Below are 24,695 nucleotides of genomic sequence, written 5' to 3' on the forward strand. Positions count from 1 at the left end.
AAATATTATTCAATAACAAACCAAATGCAACGTGTGCGCGACCCAATCGCCTCTCTCTCTCAATCTCTCCATCTCTCCGCCTCCGAAGCTGCGCTGTCTCTCTCGAAAGTTTCTACAATGCATACACACATATTTTTACACCACACCAACGAGAAGCAGTTCCCCACTGGCAGACAGGAGACCAGTTCGACACGAGAACTCAGCGAGTGCGGACGCGCGAAACGGACGAAACGGTCGATTGGAATCGAAGCTAGATAACGGCGCGTGCCAAAGCCATAAACCATACAACAACAACAAGCCAATCTGTGCGAACAGAAAATCCTGTTAGTGTAGACATCGCAAGAGGTCTTTTAACTGCGAATCACGCATTTCCCATATGTGTTAGAGAAGTGAGAAACTGAACTAACGGTAAATACAGGAACTATTAAGGTTTAAGCTAGAGCAGTCGATATGCCTGAAATTGTGGAGTTGAACGTTGGCGGTGTCCACTACACGACGACGCTGAAGACCCTGCTGCAGGAGAAGGCGACGCTGCTGTACGAGCTGTTTGCAGGACCGGAGGGTCGCGAGTCGCTGGCCAAGGACAGCAAGGGCCGTTATTTCCTGGACCGTGATGGTGTCCTTTTCCGCTATATATTGGACTTTCTGCGCGACAAGGCGCTCAATTTGCCCGAGGGCTTCCGTGAACGCCAGCGCCTGCAGCGCGAGGCTGAGCACTTCAAGTTGGCCGCCATGCTGGAGTGCATACGTGGCGACCGGGATGCCCGGCCACCTGGCTGTATCACGATTGGATACCGCGGCAGTTTCCAGTTCGGTAAGGATGGCCTGGCCGATGTCAAGTTCCGCAAGCTGTCACGCATCCTGGTTTGTGGCCGTGTCGCACAGTGTCGCGAGGTATTCGGCGACACGCTGAATGAATCACGAGATCCGGATCACGGTGGTCCAGATCGCTACACGTCGCGCTTCTTCCTCAAGCACTGCTTCATCGAGCAGGCTTTCGACAATCTACACGATCACGGATATCGCATGGCCGGCAGCTGTGGCTCCGGCACCGCAGGCTCGGCGGCAGAGCCCAAGCCAGGCGTGGACACGGAGGAGAATCGCTGGAATCATTACAATGAATTTGTTTTCATTCGGGACTAAGCAGCTGCGGCAGTGCATTTCTGCTCTCTTCCGAACTTCTTAAGTTTGTGATACGATTAACTATAATTTAAACACGCCTCTTCCCTGGTCTATATACCCGAAAATAGGTCAAATCTTTGTATTGTCGAGAGTTTTCTTAATTTTTTATCAAAAATATTTATTTTGAATGGGAACAAGGCAGGCAAATATTTGAAAAAGGGAGAGAAGAAATCAAGCATTTGTGACCATATTAACTTATTGGCCTAATCTGAATAGAATTATCATCAAATTGAAATTCGTTTAGAGTATAGAGGAACTAAGAAGAATCTATCCTAATCTTAAATGATTTGAGCCCACCTTTATATTCCGATGGGAACATTTTAAGCGTACAATTTATGTAACAATCCCCATAGGCAAATACCCAAGCGGTTTACCTGAAAGTAAACAGTTTATTTACCAATTGCAAGTACCGATTAATCAGAGCCAAAGACAAGCATTATATTGAATATTAATAGTTTTGAATCCTAGTGAATTTTACGAATGAATAATTATATAAAGCAGCGGCTGATGAATAACTTACGGTTTGCCTTTGGCTAAACAAGTATTTGATGCTATTCCGAGTGCATAAAGAGAATAAGTTATGATTTTTGAATTGTTAAATCAAGTACAGGAAATTAGAAATTATAAATTGGGAAGCGCGAAATGCGAATGTTAATGAAATAAACCAGAGCAAAACGTAAACAAACGTGATTTGAAGAAATCTAGAAATAAATTTACAAACATGTTTTTACTTATATTAGTAGGGTCTCAGCTCTAGACAAACTGTAAGAATTTATCTCGGCTATCTTACCAAAAACAACTACAAGCAACTATTTAAATACGGGTCACTTCTTGAGTAAATAACAAATAAAAGAAAGTCAGTAAATATGCAATCTTAGCCACAAGCCCGCAAGTCATTGAGTAATAAATATATTTACTATTCAATATATTTATTATTTATATACCTATTATAATAAACATATTTGTTATTTATTTATTTACCAAAATAAATATATTTATTATTAAATATATTTATTATAATAAATAAATTGATTATTTATTACTCAACGCCCGAAGGTGATTAGGAGAAACCTATGGTAAATTGTTCAAGGATAAATTATTAGAAAATTGTCAAATAGCATTTGAATTTCAATATTATTCAAAGTACATAAAAATATACAAGGAAACACTTACAACGCTTTATAAACTGACAATTGAAGGATAAACTCACAAATGCAGCCAATAATAATGTCAAATATACAATGTGAATGTATATACATAATACTTGCCCCCACACATATTTATAACCAATATGAATTCCATATTTCTTGCCAAAACTGAAAGAAAAGGAGGATAAGGAGGATAAAAAATTGTCAGCCAAATGCCATTAAGCATAAATATCTTGAAAAGTTTGAGTGATTACTTAAAAGTGAGAATGAAGTTATATAAAGGATTTGCTTGCACCACTCGAAATATCATAATTTAAATATTGTTATTAATTGAACTTTATCAAATGTGAATTGGTGGAATTTAACTTATCAAACTTAGGAAATCAAATCATTATTTTTTACAGCTATTTTCGGTGTTACCCAAGTATTCTTTAGCCCATGTCTTCGAAATATTTATATGGCAAAATATGGCAAATATTTATGTATGCGAATTGAATATATATGTTATATATTGCCTAAAATTTACCCAAAACTTCCATTAAAGTTACACGAAGATACTACAAATTTGCTGAACTCCGTAAGCTCATAAGTAAAGTGTCGAAACTAGAAGAGTGTAAGTTTATGTTTCGACCGTCCTTAAATAATCCCTAGAACAATCAATATAAAAATTAAAACTATTTAACCCTCTGCTGAAAATGATATCTCAACGGCAAACGCGGAATTGTGATGCGTTGAAATTTCTGTTTATGGTTTTTTATTAGCACAAATAAATGTTTACATATGTGTGTATAAACATTTGCATGTCATACTACATATATGAAATTGGGCTAAAATGCACACGAAATGATAATTGTATAAAATGAAATAGTTCACATAAAATCGTATTAAAGTCAGATATGTGTATGTATTATGTACATTATAGCAAAATGTTTGGGATTATACTTAAATCAACTTTTAAGCCCCACTATAGTTATGTTGAGGAAACCTAGCGCGTATTCGTATACATATATTTAAATCAATTGTCGATATTGAATTACCTATATATGTTTAGTATTAAGTTCAGTGAACATATTACAAGAACAAAACAAAGAAACAACACGTAAATAAATTATATATGTATTAATGAGCTGTAAAACGAAATTAACTTTGATCTAACAAAAGTAAACGTATTATGTTCACAAATAGGCGCAAACAGTCTATCAAAGTGCGACAAGCTAAATCTATGTAAAAAAAATATACTACAAATAAAATAACTATAAAATTAAACATTTTCTTATAAGATGTGCAAATGCAGAACATTTTCCGGAAAAATAGAATTTGTGACCTTTGAGCAAACAAAAAAAAAACTTGAAACTGGGTGAGGGAAAGGCAACGACTCGCCTTGCCCATCGATTCAAATGTCAGCTTAATTGGGACTCTCTTCATACTCCATGATAAGCCATAATATAATATTTATGACATTTCATTTATTCATTTAATTGTTACAGCAATATTCACAAAATTCGTCTACGTTGATTATGGCAATAAAATTCATGAATTGTTCATGAACACTATTTTGATGGAATATCTCAGTTAAAGAGAGGCGAATAATATCATTAATGCATTAGCAATACCAAAAAAAAAAAACGAAAGATAATTATATAAAATACAACTTAATTCAAAATATGCATACAGCAAGTGCCTGCCACGTCGAAGGCAGGCAAATGCCTAGAAAATAATATGTTTAAATAACTGAAAAGGCAGCGAGATCATAAAAGCGAACACAATCTGGCATTTGTTTAAATTCAAGGCAGACAACAATCATTTATTTACACACGGCAAGGAACAAAGGACTCACTGCGGGTCCTGGCCTGTGCACGTGCCGCTTCTGGCCCAGACTAGCTCAGTCGAGCACAAAAAATGTTGAAATTAAACGAGAAAAGGCAAATGCTTGCCTCTGAATGTGCGAGTGCGTGTTGAAGTATGCTTCAGAGCCAAAGCCAAAGCAAATGGGCCAAGCGCAAAGGTATGGGAAAGTGCAATGCCGCCCCTTTTAACATGTGGAAGCAAGGTAGACAGGCATCGAGGTGAGCGTGCCACCTGCATACTAAGCATCTACCTGAGGCGTCTCACGTACTTTTTTTCGGGTTCTGTTTATTGAGTACATACCCAGGACTAAAACAATATGCAAATTGTGCAGATGGCGGCATAACAATATACGGAAAAAAGTAAGGAAAACGCCTGAGATACGTATATAAATTACTGTCAGCTATGCCACGCCTATAAATTCTGACTGACAAGGCCAGCCAGTATCTATATGCCTGTCTGGGAGTATGAAAATGAAATGATGGCTTTTTGTCTTTAACGCTAAATTACCTTAATTTGATTTCGCCAGGTCTCAGTCGACGACATAGTCTTTCGTAGTTACATATTGTCTCTGCCTCTGCCTGTGACTTTGTCTGTCATTATTATCATCATTATTATCATCATCAACAAAGGAGCTTCACATTGCGTCAGTCGCACTGTCACCTTCAATTAGTTTCAGCCACAAGGCCCCCGACTTGGCTAATGCCTAGCACAAGGCTCCATCAGCTGCCTTATTAATTCATAAATACGAATTTTGCCTAGGTCGTGGCAAGACGCTTTAAATTTATGTCATTCCATTTAACGCCACAGGCAAAAGTGGACGCATTTTGCACACTTCTCAGCCGCCATTTTGTTAGCCCTTTTCAGAATATAAAGCATACTTTACAGTGCCGCAAATCCGCATTAATTAACGCAGAAAGCAGCTTGCGCTCGAAGTCAAGTCAGGTAACTTTTAACTTTTATATTATGTGTTATATGAGCAAATATGCTGGCCGTGTGCAGGAAAGTACACTCTACTGATGTGATGAGCTTAATTTGGGTACTCACATCGCCCCGCATTAATTGACATTAAAAACTTTTTAATTGAAAAGTCAAGCTTGACTTATGCTCTTTAGAAGGGCTAAACGGAGTAAAAATAACAGTTCAAGTGTTACTTAAAACTGAGTAAAAAGCAACCTGAATTGACATTTGTTCTTCTGCTCTTCTTCTTTATATATATAGTATCTATATGTATAAATGTTTTTTGCCCTATATCCGTTTCTGTTTGTGCCAGTAAGAAACACTTGACTTTTGGCGGTAAGTCAAATGAAATAAATATTGTTATAATCTTAACCCTATTATTTTTTCCTTATAAGCATCTCAACTACCTCAGCTGGATAGTCAAAGGTGGCATTAATATTAAAGATAAAGCAGTTTCACTGATGTATTCGCATGCTTGAATATATTTTTACTTCCAGTTTAAGCGACGTCAAAAACATTTTCCTTAATTTCGCCCCTTACATTCGCAAATGAATGTCAATGCCTGTGCTAAGCACGCACTCACATACACACACACACACACACACACACACACACACACACACACACACACAAACGCGCTAGATTGGGTCAGACATAGAATGTATTCGTTTAACGAGGCGAGCGCCCGCATCATTTGCCATATACAGTCCAAAACGAATGCGTACAACTCTTATTTGCCGTTAGTTTTAAAGGCCCAAACGTGCTTTATGTATATGTATGCGTTTGTGTTGGTCATAAAATAACAGCAGTAGAAAATAATTGCGCGTTAGAGCTATTTATGCGTCCGACACAAGTGAATTTGAATGAGTCCGACATATGTGTGTTCTTATATACATTTTTCCCCTCTGAATCTATTAGCACAATCAGGTAATTATGAAGAACTACCTATTTACTTTATTTTTCCATTATTATGAAATTTGTAGTAACAAAAAAAAACTAAAAATAAAACTCTCTCAATCGATGCCTCCTGTGAGGGTTGAACTCACGGCCTTTGGTTTACGAGACCAACGCTCTACCACTGAGCTAAAGAGGCGCCGATGGGAGCGCGGCCAAATCAGCAATACAAAATGCGACTTAAAGAAGCTAGGTAATATGTGAATAACACTGTCTTTTAAGTAGCTTTATTTGAAGATCATGTCTCGTTTGCTTGTTATGAAATGACATGCGCAGAAAAATCTAGAGAAATGTGTTTGGAGAATTGAAATTGAAAAGAATGGTAAGCCAACCATTATATATGTATGTGTAATGAAAATGAAATCGGAGGAAGAAATAAACTTGTAATAAGTAACTATTTAAAAATTAAATATTCTGGAAAAGAAAAAGATCCAATGCTCATCAATAACATTTAATGGCAAATATGTTAGTTATAAAAAAAAATAAAATCGAACATTCTACTGCCTCCTGTGAGGGTTGAACTCACGGCCTTTGGTTTACGAGACCAACGCTCTACCACTGAGCTAAAGAGGCGATGAGAGTGCCGTTGCCCAATGTTGCATATAAAACAACTCACTGAGCGGCAACCGTTTTTAACACAGAGCGAGCGAATACGATTTGATTTAAGAGATGGGCGTGCGCATTGCTGCAAATTTTACTGACCGCTAAACTAAACAAGTGAAGAGATATGAGAACATTTATACATAAATAAAAATGTGTTTGATATATAACACAGTATATACACATTTAAAATAATTGCGTATGCAAACAAAATAAAATGCTTAAGTTATGTTTTTTTCTTATCAGCTACTGTTAAAGTGAAAGCGAACGCGGCGTGCAGAATTTTACTAGTTATGATAAGGTTATCTTGAACAATCAATGAAAAACATTTCGTAATTAGTTAATTAGCTTTCGCCAAAGATCACAAAAAATAGCAAGCAATATTTTGACTAAATGATTTTTTTTTAAATACCCTTTTCTCCGCGGCAATCTAAGATATTACCACACTCTAATTGTCTGTTTTTCTCTCTCACATACTTTCTAGGCTCTAGCATTTTTTTTTTTTTGCCCAGTGGCTTTTGTTGGCCTTGGCTTTGTTTTTCTACTTTAGTACCAGGACAAATTCATTTGTCCGACAACACAATTGCTTGGACGACATGAATGATGGCAACCGACTTTTTCTGGGCTGGCAAACAGATGTGAAGATATGCTAGTGACAATTCTATTAGTTACAAATTGAAGGGGGAACCGTTAGAAAACAGCAAGTGACACGCAAATAAGCTATTAACAAATATTATATTATTAACAACTAAGGTATTTACAATCACCAGGGGACTCCTTACTAGTTTTTAAGATACTTACGCAATGGCTACGACTAACTTAATTGCCATGAATGAAGTGATTTGAATTATTCATGAATAGCACACTCGTTTACAATAGTTTTTAGAGGTATTAATAAACTAGAAGTATTAATTACATGTAAGTTCTGTGAGTTAAAGAAATCCATCACATTCATGGACATTGAATCTCTCATCTGTTAATTTCATAGTTGATAAATGAATCCAAACTAAGGTATTTATACATATGTAGTATGTAGTAACATGTGAAGAGCAAAAGTCAAGAAGTGGAACGCACAAAATCTTTTGGTCAATAAATTAATTAATCAACTATGCGGCGAGCTGTGAGAGTTTCTCATTTTCTGGCCGCCTGCTTTTAGCAGGTAATTATACCCCAGGTGTTGATTAATTTAATGTTTGGTTTGAAGTCAAAGTTGAGTTTGTTGCTAGATATTTCAGATTATCAACATCTTTTACAGTACTTAAGTACACTTTTCAAAGCTCATGTCAAGTTTCTTATGTAAATAGCTAACAAATCTCTCAACGAAATTGACTAATGCTTAATTTGCACTGGAAAATCCATTAAATAGGCTAACAGCCCATAAAAATGCTTGCGATATTTATTTTTTAACGACCAAGTCGTTAATTTCAAATATAATCAAAAGCCGTGAAAATAAATGAAGCGACCGACCGCATGGCCAATAAAGTCCACTAAATGGACCTTTTTTTAGACGCAAAGAAATAGAGAATAGAAAAAGAGCTGCGAGACAAAGAACACAATGTAAACCACTCCTAAAACTCAACCGAGTGGCTCTTCCCTTTGTTGCAGCACTAAACGGCAACAAAGCTGCAACAAGAAATAATGCAAATGCAAAGCAACAAATAAAGGGCACGACGCATTTAAAAGGGAAAGTCCGCAATGAATGTCGTGCATCAATCGCAAAAGTAAAACAAACCATAAGCAGGCCCACCTCAAGCCGACCAGTAAGTCATTCAGTCATTCAGTCATTCATTCATTCAGTGAGTGAGTCAGTCACCTCAATCACAAAAACACTCATATATATTCATTTATGTTGCTGCATTTGAATAATGAAATTACCATCTATTTTAACGTCGACTTTGTTTGGACTTTTCGCTTCTTTTTTGTCCGTCCAACAAGTGAGCAGCATAAAAAGCACAAAAGCACACAACAAACTGCCAACACAAAGCAAAACACAACCACACCCACAGGGAGACAGGGACAGAGACAGGGACAGGGACAAAGCCAGAGGCAGACAACCATATGTGGGGTAGCACATGGACTCTGGCATTGACGCCTCGTAAACAAAATGGCATATATCCATTGTTTACTCTGTATGCGGTTCCATGACTGTCTGCTGGTGTGCTAATGAATTTCTAATTGCCTAGTATATTCTCAAGAATAGTTTAGTTTCAGATAGACAATACAATACGATCCAATGTGAAAACTTGTGAAAATTCGTTGTTTGGGCAACAGCTAACCCACAAGAGCAAGCGCGCCAGCCTAAGAGCGTATATTATTAGAGAGCGCATGAAAAGAGCGAGTAACGTAAAAGGATCAGGCGCTAAAACGGTTAAGTTGAGTTCAATTTAGTGGCTCTCTCTCAAGCGCTCGAGTTATAAGTCCTGTTACTTTAATTTATCATACTTTCTTGGATTTTGTAATTCTATTGAGCTTTGAATTTGCTAGCTTAGTAATAGCGGTCTCTGCTAAACATGTTGAAGTCTGTGAGCGTCAGTTCAAGTCGCCGGACGTACGCTCCGATATCCAACATCCGTAAAGGTCATTCTGATACCTGGCTCTTCAGTTCAGCTTCAGCAAATGACAACTGAATTATTGCGAAAGGAAAGTTTTTTTTATTAATATTCATACTAACGACTATAATAAAGACGACTATCTAGCATATACATATACGTTAGCACACATACACGCACACGCAGTCTGTCTGCCAACAAATGCCGCAAGGACATGGTCATAAATATTGGCGTCGATGGCTGGCTACTGCTTACATGTGTATGTGTATGCCATATAGCACATATACAATATATACGCATACAAACACAGCGACACAGCCATTGGCAATATTATGAACCTATTGTTGGCATCCGGTCGAGTGGGTCGGAAGGAGGTGGAAAGGGGGGGGGGGGGGGGGGGGAATGGATGGTGGTGCTTGAGGGCCTGTACACTTTGTTAGGTTGATAACAAATGGCAGGTCTAATAAATTCGATTAACTGCAAGCGATACGCTCACACGCACACACGCTCCCGCATGGCGAATAATTGATAGTCCTTCATTGCGCGTAACTTCATTATAAATTTCTCAACACATATTGACACACCGCAAACAATGCATTACGTAAAGTGAGTATCTATGTATACGCCCGACACTATAAAGAGTAATTCATTAAAGTCGCTGCCTCTTCAGATTTGCTTCAATTCAGCAGAACCAAAGTAAATGCCATCAAATATAAAATGGAGCATGGAAAAAATGGCAGGAAACGGAAGCGGAAATAAGGCGCGTTTAAGCTCATCGAAGACGAAAGGCAACAAAAGTGCGTTACAGCTAAACAAATTATTGACAAGGTGCGGCATGCTCGGGCTCGTAAGGTAAATCGTCCAAAAGCAACGTTAGATTAAAGGCGACCCGAAGCAAAGGCATAAAGTCAACAAGGCAGCACAATCCAAGAGCGAATCGGGGGATCGAAGAGCAGGTTGCACACACAATTACACACACACACACACGCACACCCACACGTAAGTAAAAAGTTTTACAATTTATAAGGAAAGCACATACATTTTAAATTCGCCCCAATGAAATGTTTTGTAGCCGGTTTAACGGTATTTTGGCCGAAACAAATACAAACAAATTTCCAACTCTAAAACTCACACACATACACACATATATGAATATTCACTTGGCTTGGTATTTTTATTTATGAAAAAGTCTTGTTGCCCGGAATTGTTTAATATATTAATAATCGCACCTGTTAAAAAAAAGATTTACGAGTAAAGTTGACTGCGTTTCATGTAGTATACACATTTTTGCGAGCCGTTTGAACGCTTTTAAAGTAAGGCTCCATTGAATCAGTTAAGACCATTTCCTTTAAAGCCTTGAAAAATTCAATATGCTCGCAGTCAGCTACAAACTAAACTCGTTGGCATCGAGAGCTTCAAAACAAAATCCAATCCAATCTCACTCCATCTAGATGCCCATAAAGGAATAAATATGAGTAAATTCAAACCCTTTATTGTATTGGTCAATTATTAGGTAATGTATTATGCCCTATATTCCGAAATTGTACATTCCACTTAGACTGCATTTGGTATTTCGTGACTCTGACATCAAGTATGTTTTTTTTTTTGCTGATGCCATGGCCACATGTAATCATGGCCGAAACCTTGCCCAGAATTCAATTTAAATGCTATTTTCCAGGCAAACACGTGTAACCAAATTATTGGCAAACACAAATGGAAAATTGAATTTCGCTAAGTTCAGTTGAAATTAAATTATATTATAATATATAAATGAAAATTGATTTTGGCTACGTTCAGTTGAAATTTAATTATATAATAAAAATAACAAACCAATTGGGCGAGAAATAGGTAAAATTATTATGTGTAATGCAGCCTTATTCTGACATTTTGTTGATGGTAAAGTAAACACAAAGCGAATTGATTCAATTAAATTGAAATAATCAAAGGGATTAAGTCCGGGTTCAATGTTTGCATTTATATTGATTTCTGAATTGCATAGTCAGATATTGGGCTTGATTCTATTCCCTATACACAAAGCTTGCTCCGATAGCAAAATTAATAAAATAATAATTTAAAATTGTTTGCTGCAATAAATTACATATTTTTCCAATACCTTTTAAGTCCGTTCTGAGCAAAAGGCAAAGAAGAGCAGCTACGGAAACTTTATTGCTTTATTTAGCCAAGAAACACAGACTTTATCCTGAAATTTAAGAGCGCACGCATTCAAGATATGGCCAATAAATCATTTAGTGTATCGGAGAAAGCGAGATGGTCTGATGCTGTGGCACCTGCTGCCGCAATATTAAATTCAATGTTTTCCTCCAGGTAATACTGCCTCCGGTCGAATACTTGCCCTATTCCCTGATGCTTCAATTGCTGATGGTAGCAAAATGCAGACTCACCTAGAATTTATCTCATTAAGATGTTCGGCTTTCGATTGAATGTTGTCCAAATTAACGAGCAAAGAATTCATGGCACCGATGGTAAATCAATAAATAGATTCAAGGTATCATTCTTTGCATGACCTTTAAATATCCTTTCACATTTGCCACAGACTCCCAGATACGCTTACAGCTTCGAATTTTCCCAAATGACTCGCATTAGGTATAAAAAATGTATTAGGTTTCTGTTATGGCTGCCTCGGAAAACGATCCAAGTGGGGGGTGGGGGAGTTGATGGGGCAGGAACGGTGCGCAGGTCACCGGCCGTGGCACAAGCAGCAACTCGAGAAAGGGTAACAAATTGTTTGGGGAGAGGGTTTTGCAACAATTCGCATACTTTTTAACATTTGGCGTTTTATGACAGCAGCATTAAATCGATAAACTGATTGAGCCTCAGAGATTTCCGTTGCTTTGAAAATACTTATTGTGTGGACAATTTTTATGATAGCCAAGTCTGCGAATGTAAAGGCATTCAAAATTGTCTGCCCTTATACAAGGCATATATTTTGTGTACATAAATAATAATTAAATATTCAAAAGTCATTCGGCTTAGCAAGGACGTTTGTCCCAGTCACCAGAAGTCAAGAGCTCTCATCTCCCACAAGCCCCACGAGAATTATAATATTTTCAAGACTTTTAAGTGGTTTTGCAGAGCTCCCTGTGCTCAGCTTAAATATTCTAATATTACTACTTTCAGACTTTTAATTGTTTTGCCAGGAATAATAATAAGAAAAATAATTTATTCTACTCTGAATATTTTGCAATGTGCATCGACTGGCAGAAAGAAAATGTTTTGCGAAAGATAAGATTTTGGATTTCTTGGACAGACTTGGATTATCCTCAAGCACTTTAGGCTTGACTGCGTTTTAAACAGGCCTTGTACAATTTTCGGGTCTGCCACGAAAGCTTAACAGTTTATTGATTTTTTTGGCCTACACTTTGGTCTCGGCGTCATTATTAAGGCCAACATTTCCGGCTCGCAACGCTAATTAATTTTTATTGGGAGTAAAAAAGGCCTGTTACATATTTCTATTTGACAGTCGAGGCGTTGTTTTTTGCAGCTTTTGGCAATTAATTAATTCAACTTCTTACGACCTGTTTTAGGCTCCGAATTATTAAGCAGCTTTTTATGCCCGAATAAAGCTAAGCTGAAAATTAAGTTAAAACGTAGCAAAGAGATTTATCGAACACTTAAGATTTTCTTATTGGCCTTTATTTGAGCTAAGCTGATTTGTCTCAGTTTGCTTATAAGGATTTTATTTCACAAACTTGTATTTTCAATGTAAAGGTATCGCGACAAAATGAAATTTGATCCAATTTAATATCAAGCATAGGCGACACCTTTATGTTTCTGCTTTCGAGGACAACGTAAATTTGTGGAGCCCTAAACTGCAAAACGTTTCACGAAATTTAACCTCAGGTTGGCAAGTTCTTAGTAACTTTGTTGTTAGATTAAAAGCGTTTCAGACAGAATGGCAAAGTTTCGTGTTAGAAAGTCAATCTCTGTGTTTGCGTGGGTTGGGCTTCCTGCCACTGGCAGTAAAACCGTATTACGGTTGCGGGTCACAACATTGATTTTACGAACTGACCAACTGACAACAGAAACGACCGCAAATGTGTTCAAAGCAGGCTACTTTTATATTACACTGATAGCTATTACCCAGCTTCAGGAACGCGAGAAGTTAAAATGATCCCTTCCTTCCTTTAATTCCCATTTCCACTCAGCTGAGTGGATTTTCCGAAATCGATGAATCAAGTTTGAAATTACATTTTGCATTGGTATTACAATAGTACGATAAGATCGCCAAACTGACGCGGAAAAAATCACTTTACAATTTCCCATGAGCCTTAAAAAAGTTAGAAAATAAAAGAAAATGATTTTTTTTAAATTGTCTTTTGTAATTTCTTTGTAGAATGTAAAGCTTCACCCTAAAATTACACTGAAAGCTATTACCAAGCTTTAGGCAGGGTATGTTTCACGAACGTGATGTGGATTTTCCGAAATCTGATAATTAAATGTGTAATAAACCAAATAGGAGTAAAATGTAAATCCGTGCAATTAATTAATCTCCCAAAAATTAAGCTTACATATTTCTTAAATTATTTATTGAGGGATTTAAAATTATTTATTTCAGCTAACAGACAACAAACAACAATAATAACAATAAGGAATTTGTCTGAATAAAGGCAAAAAGTAATAACAAAAGCTAATCAACTCAGATGGGAAGAAATCTATAAATTCGAAAGAAAATTGGTCTCCTTAGCGGAAAATCAATTGCAACTTGAGCCTTTCACTATTTTCACTATATTTGGGGCATTAACAGGGTTTTGAAATAGCAAGAAACAGATGTGAAAATAACTTGCAGCAAATTCTCTGGAGGCAGCCGGAGCCAAATGAAGTGCAAACTGTCAAATGCCAAGCAAATGTGTAAGTCCCTTAAGGACACTTGGAAACCCAGCAGATTAATTTTCTACACATTTTTTTTAGATGGTCGACAAGAATGTGCTACACATTCGGACACAATCCTCAACATCGGACATAAGCCACCCAAACCAAAGGTTGTTTATTTTGTGGGCCATACGATTTTTAGGGACTAGACGAGGCAACGAAGCAACCATCTGGTTAAAGCCGTCTCTGACAATTTAAGTGTGAAATGAAAAATAGTTGCGAAGGTCGTTGAAAAAATGATTCGCAAACAAAGACGGCCTTATTCGGCATGGCAACAGAAAACAATGGTATATATTTTCGCCTTTGCAGCATTGCCAAAGCTTCACATAAGGATTAAAACATTTTCAAACCCACGCAAGTAACTTTTTCAAAGAACTTTTTGTCAATGCAATAAAATGTCAAGCTGTAAGCCGACTTGCAAAAAAGGATATATATTGTAAAGGCGAAAGTATAAAATGTTCCAACCAACAAATGTGAAGTAAATAGACAAAGGTCTCCTCCGTACAAAAAATTAATCTGAGGTGGGAGGAACAAAAACTCACGAAAATAAAGCCACCTTGATGGGCTGTAAATAGAAAACTTTTTTGCACAGGTGCCAGCAAGGGCAGAGAGCAGGGAGCAGGGAGCAGAGAGCAGGGGCAGGGATCAGGGGCAAGGAGCACGTGTGGAGCAGAGCGTGCTGAAGTACTCGTATCTGTGTCTATTGTAGCTCCCCATGTTGTGCCTTATCTTTATGTTCGAATTAACCCTGCACATAAATCAGGTAAATTGGATTTCAGCAATTTTTGTGTTTTGTATTTATACAAGCTTTTATTGCCAAAATTTATTTTAGTTAACCTAGCTGAACTTGTCGCCACATCTAATCCGCCACAGGTAATATCCTCATCACCTTACATCTACAAATATTTAATATGTCATTTTATTCAGTAAATGGAACTTAAAATTTCGGGCCAATGTAAAGTTCAATTTAATACGGAATCTTTTGAGCGGGAGTCCAGGGTCAGGGTCGACATTTTCGCTTTGCAACCTGCCAGGTGCGTATTTAACAGTTGTAAGCAAATTTTATGTTTAGAAATGAGAAAATGCTTATATTATTTTGTGGCAACCATTGTCACATTATAATCAGACTATGTGTGCGATAATACACCCCAACAAACACACAAAAACAAATAACATTTTCATAAAGGTCTCAGAAATAGCCTTACGAAAGTGCCTCCTGGCAAAATCTTGACAAGTGTTTACCCAAAAGTACATCTAGATAGAACCCTAAATGAATTCAGCTAACAATAAAGAATATTTGTTGGCTTGATGTGCTATATTTTTTACCAATTTATTTACTTAATGGTATATTCAAATTTTGAAGAATTACAATTACATAGTTTAACTTACATATGCTATTTATATATGAATAAGAAAAAACTGATATTATGCTAATTAAGCCTGAATAGACGCAACCTTGTCGACATTTCTTAAGCAATTTAAAAACATTCATACACATTCCAAGTTTTCGCCAGTTGGCGGTTGGCAGTTAATTGGTAAAATGAATTCCACGTGTTCGGCCAGACAAACTGCCAATTTGTCAGATTGTCACCGTTTGTCTGCCTCCCGTTTGGCTGGCGACAACATTTGCATAATTTGGCTCAGCTTGTGGCAGGAGAGCGGATGGGAGACTTGAGTGCAAAAGGATAGGAGTGCAGTTTGTTGAATTTTTAATCACTGGCTCTGCATCGGCCGCCTTCTCCTCTAACGGGGCTTGAATAAATTAAATCTCTTTCGTGTCGCATTTTAACTTAAAGCATCAACACCTTCGGGTAGCTCCTGCTGCCTCCTACTGTGTATTGCGCGCTTCCATTTTGTTGCTCTCAAAGATTGTGGCTTATTAAATATTGGCTAAGTGCTGAGCGTGAGCTTGTTGGTTTAGCAGGAAGGGCGTCCCAATACTGCCCTGCAAACTAATCAAATCGGATGCGAAACTTGTGCCGCCGGCAGCTTGTTCTTTTCGCTTTTACGTCCTCGACTCCATTTATTCAAATTCAATTTTATATTAGAGGCCACTCACTTCAGACTTTATCGCCGTCGAATGGCTTACAATGTGGATTGAAGGCGCCTATAAAATTGACGACTGCCGATTTTCCACAGCTAAGTACATATATCCGGCGAGGCCTTTTTTGTACAAGAAATGTAGATTTTGTATTGTTTGGTTGAAATATGCATACATAATATGTTGGTAGAAATAGTGTTAAAACATTTAATTAATTATATGTAATTCATTCAAAGCTAATTCCTCTTAAGCAGCTAATTAATCGCAAATGCACAATGAGAAACAAAAAAAAATGGCAAAGCTAAAGGACCTAAAGACTATATACCAGTTCGTAGCATATCAAATGTATATTGATGATAATATATGCCTTGCCTCATATTTATTTTCATAATGCATAATCCATCCATCTTAGGGACGAGAACAAAGTAATATAAGTGAAAGAGCAGTTGCAAAGTTGGTCGAACTTTTGCAAATTGCAATGCTTTTTAATTAGATGCCCGACCTTAGCGAACTTTTGCTCTGTTGCGGTTTGGCTTTGTGGTGGATGTTGCCTTTGGTCGAGTCGGTGACTGATTGCAAATGTTTTGCATTCTGTTTGTGTGAGAAAATGCTTGGATGATGGTGGTAACGCTTAATCTGGGCCTTGACTACCATTAACATAAATTGTTTAACTAAAATCTATTGCCAGGCCTAGTCCAACTCAACTTAAGTCAGGTAACTAAAACGAAGTTTTCGACTTTCATTCGTTTAATTAGTATTACTCGGTTAATTTTTCGTGTTGCCAATTGGCATGTCTATTTTCCCTAATATCGACCACATCGTAAGGAACTTTAATCTTATCCCGGTCAGCAGCATTGTTAGCTTAAATTATTTGTGGCTTTTATGCTATTTTGTTTGAAGACGTTATTAAATTATTATTTAGACAGTGGATATCAAAACATATTTTGTATGATATCTGTACAACATAAAATTCTCATCGCTTACTTTATCGATAATTAATATTAAATTTAAAAAATTTAAATTCAGAAAGAAATATTACATTTTTATTTTCCCTACATTATTTGCTTAATATAAACAATCAAGAACATGATGGTTGTTAAATGCGTTCAATGTTTTAGACAGTCATTAATATCTAAATGAATGCGTTGAATATGCGCAAATTGTATGAATTGTTACTAGTCAAAAAACACGCATACTTCTTATAGTTGTATTATTTGAAATCCGGAGCTACTCGGGAAATCCATAGATCTTCACGTTACCAACATCACGACGCCTATCACCAATAGTTTCCTTTTCGTCACAGGCATAGGCCAGCAAATACTGCTTGGGATGCCATGCTACCGTGAAGGTGGACGCGTCCACATGAATGTCGGTGACTCGCTCGCCCGTCTCTGTGTAGGCAATGTCTATGACCAGATCCTCGCTGGCGGAGGCTATGAGTCGCTCATCATGGCTAAAAGATATGGTACGCACGGGCCACTCCAAGCGGCTAATCATGCGCAGGCAGGCCAATTCGTTGGCATCCCAGAGCGAAACCTGCGCATCCGCCGATCCCGTCGCAAAGTATTTGCCTGCGATCAAGACCATTTTACAAAGTTTATTTTTAAACACCCTCCACCTACCTGTCGGTCCGAATTCAATGCATATACAATTGGCGGGATGTGCCTTTAGCGTCATCTGGTGCTCTAGGCTGGGGTAGTTAAGTACGTGCATGCAGCCCATGCCATTAGTCAGAAAGAATAAATCGTTCGTGTTGTTCCACGATATCTCATTGACCTCAAAGCTAAAGGGCTCCTCCACACGTATTTTGTTTGTGCGCGTGTCTATGAATGTTATCAAATCCTCCTTGTTGCCCACAGCAATTGTCTTACCGTCCGGTGACCAGGCGATATTTATGTTTTCGCCCTTGGTGTTGGTAACTGAAACACATTTGCCAACCCGTATGTCCCAAATGCGCACAGTCTTGTCGCCGCTGGCCGTGCTGAACTGGTCCGGATTCGTTTTGTGCCAACACAATTGGTCCACGGACGCAGTGTGGCCGCGAAAGACGTTGCTCTTGACAAAGCGATCGCGCTCCAAGGCGTAAACAGCGACAGTTTTGTCAAATGATCCGGAAGCCAAGTGACAGCCATTTGCGTTCCAGCACACCGAATGCACCTACGAAAAGAAAACCAATTAAATGCCGCCGACAGACCAAATGGCTTTATACCCACCTTTGACATGTGTGGCCGCTGCTCGCGTATTTTACTGTGGGATCGAAAGTACGACTTGAGATCCTCAAACGTCTGCTCGGTGCGATTCATGTTATGCGTAGTTTTATATATTCCGCCAATTTTATAAACTAAAACAAAAGAAACTCAAACTCGGGACAGTGCTGTCAGCTGTTGTACACCGGCACGCAGTGTTGGATAACGTCAAGTTTACTCAATTTCACTTTTAAATCAGTTGTTATCAGTTGTAGCTCGCGACAGCAATATTTTTCAAAATAGCGCAAGGTTACAAAAATCTCATAAGTAGCACAACATATTTTGAAATCGTCTCATTCAAAGTCAGATCTTTTTATTTCCCGTATCGTGCAAAAATAGAAAATGTACATTCTATTTTCATATATTGTTATCATGCTATGTACGATGGCTTCTATCAGCGGAAAAACCGTGTTTGATCAACTATTTCAAAGTGAACCGAGAGGCGGGTATTATTATCCAGCAGCATATCAAGGTGGGTCATATCAAGGGTATTACGACCAAAGTTATGGACAGCCTCAAAGATCGAGAGCCAGATCACAAGAGCATCAGCGTTCCTATAAGGACATTTGCCGCATGGTTAACACGAATGGTTTCACAAATCCCGGCAGTGTTCCTCGATGTCCCTATTAGCATAGTCTAACAACATTTCGAATTAATAAAAAATGTGTCGCTTTAAATAAATATGTTTTCCTATTGCGTTTAAATATGTGCCTGTACAATTAATTCTTAAATTAGCGAAGCATTCTACACATAACGAAATCTTCCTATACCAACTACATTAATAAATTACTTGAAAGGTGTCTGCACGTGGCTGCAAAGCAGATCCTGTTAATAATCTAAAATAGTCGCTTTTGCACAATGTAAAAGACACAGGCAAGAAACAGGCAAAAGGCGAAGAACAGCAACATCTTATCGGTACACTCGCGCCGTCCATATTTCTTTAGCAGCTTGCCCGACTGTGTGATACTCCCAGCCGTATTGTGTAGCTCATCGTTGGTGGCCTCCACGTTCTGGGAGGAAGCAACGAGGGTCTCCAGAGTAACCGCACTCTTCTGTGTTGTCTCCGATAGATGCCGCGATATGGCCAGCATTTTCTCGGTGACGTCGTTCTCCTGCGATACAAGACTGCCCCGGTTGTGCCGCGCCCCTGTCGTTGTGCGCTGTCTCAGATCACTTTCTCCCGTGATGGCCATGAGCTCTTCACGGTTGGCTTTCTCGATTTCCAGCATTGTGGAGACGTTGGCCTTGCGGAATGCTTGTAAAGTTTTGGAAAATTGCTCGCGATGCGTGTCCACCTCTATGGCCAACGAGGGATCGGCCATGTCCCGTGCCCAATCGTCCAGCCGTTCAATGTTTTTGCGAATCGCAGACAATTTGGCACGTCCCGCTTCGTTGAGCTCTTCCAGTTCGCCGATAGAAGATCTGCTGTTAAGGATGTCCTAAAAATTGGGGATTCGTACAAGTAAATGTATAGCTTGAACTTATCATTTACCTGTATAATGGCCTTGGCTTGCAGATTGTTATCAATCAAATCTTGCCGAATAGACTGAAGCGTGTATTTATCCTTGTCCATGATTGCAATTGTCTTTCTCTTGTTTTGACGTGACGTGTGGCATATCGATAAATGCCAATTGTCGTTTCGTTTTACAACACTTTCTACTTGCCGGAGATGCGATAGGTGTCGAACAGCTGCTTTTCGATAACATTTTTTTTGCCTATAGCCGCCTGGAATGCTAGTTTTGATATAATTTTGCATGTCTTGCTTACAGAAAATGTCAGGTATTTGGAATATTTCTCTTTCGGAGTCAGTCCCGTCACCGGTAGGTTTATTCAATTTGCTTGAAATAGAGCCCTCAATAATATTGTGCACCATTTACAGACAACTGCAAACGATTCCATAGTTAGCTCTCATTCTCCCATCTACGGGCAAATGGAAAACTCAAGCTCTGACAATATTAGCGAACCTAATGTGACCCCGGACATTTCGCCCTCTAGTTTCAATGCTGGCCGACCACCATTCAGAGATTCTTCGCCTCCAACATTGGATTTAACAGATGACGGTTGGCAGCTCGCGCTGGAAGAATCGCTGCGCAATGAGCTCATAGAAGCCGAAATAGCCAGCAGTAAATATATTCATAATTACACGTTTACATGAAATACCTTCCCAAATATTTTAGTTCGACTTTTCTGTGAGGACGTTGAAAATAATTTAGCTGAAGCTGGCTTGGGACCCGAGGGTAACAATTCAGTACCAAGAAACATTATTGGACGCAGGAATAGTATACCCGAAACCAGCAGTAAGTCTGATTGATTCAAGACTAGGAATTGACCGGGAACTAATTTCATCTAATTACAGACCAACCCGTAGATTTAATTGATCTGTCAAACATTGAATTTAATCCGATTCCCCGATCTGCAAGAAGTCTTGCTCCAGATGCTATCATAGATCTATGCTCACCAGAGCCAAGACGCCAACTTCCAACATACATTAATCTAGCGGATTCTAATGAACCACAATCCTGTGTCAGCCGGCGTCGGTTATTAAATACGTCCAGCGACCAGCCCGTAGTTGTCGAGGACGTTAAAGGAGTTGGTGTCTCTCCGCCAAAGCAAAGGCATGTTGAGAAAACTGAGCCATGCGATGAATCGTATAAATGCCCGGTTTGCTTGGATAGCGTGCGTAAGCGTGAACCTTCTTCGACTCGCTGCGGTCACATATTTTGTAAAAACTGCATCCTAACTGCCGTACAGTCAACTCACAAGTGTCCTCTATGTAACAAGAAAGTCACCCAGCGTTCCATATTTCGTATTTATCTTTAAGACGTTCCTCCATCATTTATTATGGATTTGATTTGACTTGTCGAATCATGGTATTATTACTTCATTCTGAGATATTTTAGCTGTAAGAAAATTGATGCATTTGTTCTTTTGTTCATTATCGAATGTAATTAATGAACAATGAAAAAATGCTATAATAAAACAAAATAACAAACGACTGAAGCTAATATAAAAGATGTTTCATGCACGCCGAACGTGAAATATTTATTTTATTGTTCAGTAATTCTTACAAAAATTAACATTAAAGATTAAGATAAAAGTTAAATATCTAACTATAGTTCATCCTTGAAACCCCATATACGTTGCATTTTAGCATCGGGTTCTATATCGTATTTAATCAGTTTTTTGTAGCGTTTCAGCAGCTTGCGCCAATAGCACTTTACATCTTGCATACGCAGATGCTGCGAAATGAAGTCATAGCCACGCTGAGCTATTTCCTGGGCCAGGCTATCATTGTTTTTAAAGTAGGTTAGCAATTCTTCGTATTCTTCCTGGCTGGGATAACTATGCAGTGGCACGTAATGGACCCAGGGCTTCAGTTGGTGGTAAAAAAACTCTTGCCACTCGTCGCCTACATGGAACACAAGCGACTTGCACATAAAAAGATGTTTCAGACGGAAACTAGCAGCCACACCGCGAAAATTAAATAAGTATTTGTATTTGCAGTGATCCTCGAAGGACACTTCACTTGCCGGTGGTGCATCAAGAGTATCTTTAGGTGATTTCCAGGCCTGATTCTTAGTGTATTGTGCCTCAACAAGGTGTGGCTTACGCCTCGAAAGCAATATCAACGAATCGCGCTCATCCGAGGTGCGTGAGCCGCGAAAGAAGCCAAGTTCTTGCTTATCGTGCCAAGATAAACTTGATGAGCGCTTCTCCAGCTTTGTACGCATTAAGTCCCAGCGTCCGATGCCCGTTGGATGCAATTTGGTGGCAGGTCCACCTGCCCAGAACGTCCAGGCGGGGTACATAATGTCCCGATACTCGTTCGTCTTTGAGAAGGAAAAAACTGGCCCATCGTGTCTCCAAGCAGAATGCAGTTGCGGATAGTCTCGTGTGTTGATCACCAAGTCCATGTTGGGTAGCTCGGCCAGCAACTGTAGAAGAAAGTGCTCAATTCCGTGGCAGCGTGCGGGGAACATGCAATTGTCATCACGGTACAGCTGCTTATTATAGATTTTGTACCGCGTGCCATACTTCGCGGCGTCGTCAATCATTTTTCGGGTGACACCTGTTGATTTATACGGCGCCAGGTCGCGTTTGATACCCGCGGCGTAGCAGGTACAATTAACGTCATTTACATCAGTAGTGCATGGCTCATAGCTGGCTAAAGCATTTTGTATGCTCTGAGTAATTTTAGAATGTTCTAAAACACATTGAAATGATTTAAATTAATTTTGTAATTCAAGCAGCGCTGGTTTACTACATACTTGCGACCTGATTTGGGTCTATTCCATCGGTTTCACGACAAGTTGTGTGTTCAGCACCGTCACATTGTGTCTTCTGTGTCCCATTGCCTGAGTTGCTTAAACTTATTATTAATATAATTAATAAAACATTATTGCTCATTCTTCGAATAAACAAATGGCCTGCCGCTACGCGAAAAGTTATCGATTACATTTGCCATCGTAAGAAAAACTAAAGTTAGCGTTCTGTTGCATACAACTGCTACGCAATTAGGCGGACCGTTGGCTGTATTGAAGGTAGTAGTGCGTCAAAAACATCGAAACTCTTTGAACAAGTCGTACTCTGGTCACACTAATTTGGTAACAGCTACCAATAGAGTTGCTTTTAGGCACTCGCGGAGTGTGTGCACACTGGTTGCTACAAAATGAAAAAACAGCCAACACTACGTCGAAAGTTTCCGTATTAATATTAAATTTACACGCCAAATTACTGACGACAAAATTCAATAAAACGACTTTTCTTTCTGCGATCGCTTAATTATGCGTGTGGCATATTGTCAAATCGAAAACACGTAAAACGAATCAAGCGCGGGTGTATATTCATTCCATTGTCCATAATTTATAAACGAATTTTGCAACAACACAAAACGAAGCGAATCGAATATTAAATAGCAGTCAAAGTTGACATAACTGCAACGCATACTCAAGTATTTATTCAAAAGTAAATTATTGAACAGCGGGAGAAGCACGCAAAGAGAAAAACAAGAAAAAACCAAATTCAACAAAAAACGTAATTTTGGCAACGAAAGTTGTGTACCCACAACTTAACACGAACCGTTCCACATTGGAAAACTGCAAGAGGAGTGGAGTGGAATTTGCAACAAGGTGGGAGGCAAAGGCGTTGGCGAACGCAGCAGCAGCAGCGCACCAGATGATTGTTGAGATAATTGCCTAATACAATTCAATGCAAAAGAGGTAATTTTATCCAATCAACCTGTAGGTGCACCTTTGTATATATATATATATATGTATATATATATATATATATATATATATATGTGTGCGCGCACACATACAGATGGCACATCTGTATTTCTGTATTGTTCATGTAAATGTTTGCATGTGTGTGTTATTTACTAAATTTTCAGCGTTAATTGATTTAAGGCAAGCTTTTTATAATATTATTTTTATTTCTTCAGTTACAAAATACAATTTGAACTTTCATATTGGGCGCTGCAAATTTTGCTTATTTTCAATAGTGACTTTAAACCATATGAGAGAAATACCAGTTGTTTGTCGATTTGTTTGTGTTAACGGCTTATATCAAGTATTTGTGCGTCGGGGGGTGTCGGGGGGTGCAGCTGCTGCTGTGATTTAATTTAACTCGCTCGCGCATTCGGTTTGCTTTGAGCTCAGCTTCCGTTCCGCTTTGTTTCGTTTGTTCGTTCAGTCAACGTCTTTGCTTTCGGTGTCTCATGCGCTTTGGTGTCACATTTGTTTTTATCACGTCTCTGTTTATCTCTTTCCATTTTCAAAGTAATCAACATATTTCAAATAAGTTTTTCCACCTTTTCAAATATTGTTCATATTTCATTTTTTATTTAATTTTTGTTTTCATATTTAATTAAACATAAAGTTATGTATTTACATATAGAAGTGCATTTTGTTGTTATTTAAGCAGACGAGACTTTATTAAAATTGCAAATATGAAGTCAATGACTTTTTCTTTTTTTTTTGTTTATTATTATTAAGTGTAGAACCTGTACAATCATAATTTAGTACCATAACAACACATGTATGGAACATTTTTTTAGAGCCGAACCTCATAACGCAGTATGAGGATTTTAATGACTTATTTAACTTAATAAACACCGCAAAATGTCCTAATTAGTTTATGCAATCGCAGCCCTCTTATCTTTGTTCCATAATTATTATCGTATGTTTCGAGCGTCAACTATTATCCGCAGCCATGCAGTCTTGATTATGTGTCATAAAGTAAAAATTCCTCTGGGTGGCCCAGCGTCAGTTTCTTGCCC

At 38.4% G+C, this 24,695-nt stretch overlaps 5 protein-coding genes and 2 non-coding genes across 7 annotated transcripts; 2 read left to right on the plus strand and 5 right to left on the minus strand.

Annotated features, from left to right (window-relative positions):
* The first annotated feature begins 207 nt into the window (after positions 1-207).
* LOC115761193 (BTB/POZ domain-containing protein KCTD12) lies at positions 208-2,132 on the plus strand. The gene has a single exon (XM_030702866.1). It carries the CDS (start codon positions 451-453, stop codon positions 1,141-1,143), a length of 693 nt encoding a protein of 230 aa, XP_030558726.1. The 5' UTR covers positions 208-450; the 3' UTR covers positions 1,144-2,132.
* A 4,024-nt stretch (positions 2,133-6,156) lies between these two features.
* On the minus strand, positions 6,157-6,228 carry Trnat-cgu. The gene has a single exon. It is a non-coding gene; the product is annotated as a tRNA-Thr (tRNA).
* Positions 6,229-6,590: 362 nt separating this feature from the next.
* Positions 6,591-6,662, minus strand: Trnat-cgu. Its single transcript has one exon. It is a non-coding gene; the product is annotated as a tRNA-Thr (tRNA).
* A 10,547-nt stretch (positions 6,663-17,209) lies between these two features.
* LOC115761207 (THO complex subunit 3) lies at positions 17,210-18,892 on the minus strand. Its single transcript, XM_030702892.1, has 3 exons — positions 18,383-18,892; positions 17,792-18,326; positions 17,210-17,740 (listed from the first exon to the last, which is right to left on the minus strand). The coding sequence occupies exons 1-3, from the start codon at positions 18,470-18,472 to the stop codon at positions 17,397-17,399; spliced, it is 969 nt and encodes a 322-aa protein (XP_030558752.1). The 5' UTR covers positions 18,473-18,892; the 3' UTR covers positions 17,210-17,396.
* A 190-nt stretch (positions 18,893-19,082) lies between these two features.
* LOC115761209 (vesicle transport protein SEC20) lies at positions 19,083-20,211 on the minus strand. Its single transcript, XM_030702894.1, has 2 exons — positions 19,908-20,211; positions 19,083-19,854 (listed from the first exon to the last, which is right to left on the minus strand). The coding sequence occupies exons 1-2, from the start codon at positions 20,169-20,171 to the stop codon at positions 19,252-19,254; spliced, it is 867 nt and encodes a 288-aa protein (XP_030558754.1). The 5' UTR covers positions 20,172-20,211; the 3' UTR covers positions 19,083-19,251.
* On the plus strand, positions 20,156-21,397 carry LOC115761208 (E3 ubiquitin-protein ligase RNF4). The gene is made up of 4 exons (XM_030702893.1): positions 20,156-20,235; positions 20,295-20,538; positions 20,593-20,712; positions 20,772-21,397. The coding sequence occupies exons 1-4, from the start codon at positions 20,170-20,172 to the stop codon at positions 21,233-21,235; spliced, it is 894 nt and encodes a 297-aa protein (XP_030558753.1). The 5' UTR covers positions 20,156-20,169; the 3' UTR covers positions 21,236-21,397.
* Positions 21,398-21,447: 50 nt separating this feature from the next.
* LOC115761206 (O-glucosyltransferase rumi) lies at positions 21,448-22,842 on the minus strand. Its single transcript, XM_030702890.1, has 2 exons — positions 22,684-22,842; positions 21,448-22,619 (listed from the first exon to the last, which is right to left on the minus strand). Exons 1-2 carry the CDS (start codon positions 22,820-22,822, stop codon positions 21,526-21,528), a joined length of 1,233 nt encoding a protein of 410 aa, XP_030558750.1. The 5' UTR covers positions 22,823-22,842; the 3' UTR covers positions 21,448-21,525.
* Between the last annotated feature and the right edge of the window lie 1,853 nt (positions 22,843-24,695).

This window comes from Drosophila novamexicana, unplaced genomic scaffold (assembly GCF_003285875.2).
Source record: "Drosophila novamexicana strain 15010-1031.04,08,12 unplaced genomic scaffold, DnovRS2.1 tig00000463-arrow-arrow-pilon, whole genome shotgun sequence".
Lineage (NCBI taxonomy): Eukaryota > Metazoa > Arthropoda > Insecta > Diptera > Drosophilidae > Drosophila > Drosophila novamexicana.

Coding starts and splice junctions, on each gene's coding strand:
- LOC115761207 (XM_030702892.1), bottom strand. CDS start 18,472: ATGAATCGCACCGAGCAGACGTTTGAGGATCTCAAGTCGTACTTTCGA. Junction 18,327..18,382: donor AGCGGCCACACATGTCAAAG/GTGGGTATAAAG, acceptor TTCTTTTCGTAG/GTGCATTCGGTGTGCTGGAA. Junction 17,741..17,791: donor CATTGAATTCGGACCGACAG/GTAGGTGGAGGG, acceptor TCTTGATCGCAG/GCAAATACTTTGCGACGGGA.
- LOC115761193 (XM_030702866.1), top strand. CDS start 451: ATGCCTGAAATTGTGGAGTTGAACGTTGGCGGTGTCCACTACACGACG.
- LOC115761206 (XM_030702890.1), bottom strand. CDS start 22,822: ATGAGCAATAATGTTTTATTAATTATATTAATAATAAGTTTAAGCAAC. Junction 22,620..22,683: donor AGACCCAAATCAGGTCGCAA/GTATGTAGTAAA, acceptor AATGTGTTTTAG/AACATTCTAAAATTACTCAG.
- LOC115761209 (XM_030702894.1), bottom strand. CDS start 20,171: ATGCAAAATTATATCAAAACTAGCATTCCAGGCGGCTATAGGCAAAAA. Junction 19,855..19,907: donor AAGCCAAGGCCATTATACAG/GTAAATGATAAG, acceptor CCCAATTTTTAG/GACATCCTTAACAGCAGATC.
- LOC115761208 (XM_030702893.1), top strand. CDS start 20,170: ATGTCTTGCTTACAGAAAATGTCAGGTATTTGGAATATTTCTCTTTCG. Junction 20,539..20,592: donor AGAAGCCGAAATAGCCAGCA/GTAAATATATTC, acceptor CAAATATTTTAG/TTCGACTTTTCTGTGAGGAC. Junction 20,713..20,771: donor TAGTATACCCGAAACCAGCA/GTAAGTCTGATT, acceptor ATCTAATTACAG/ACCAACCCGTAGATTTAATT.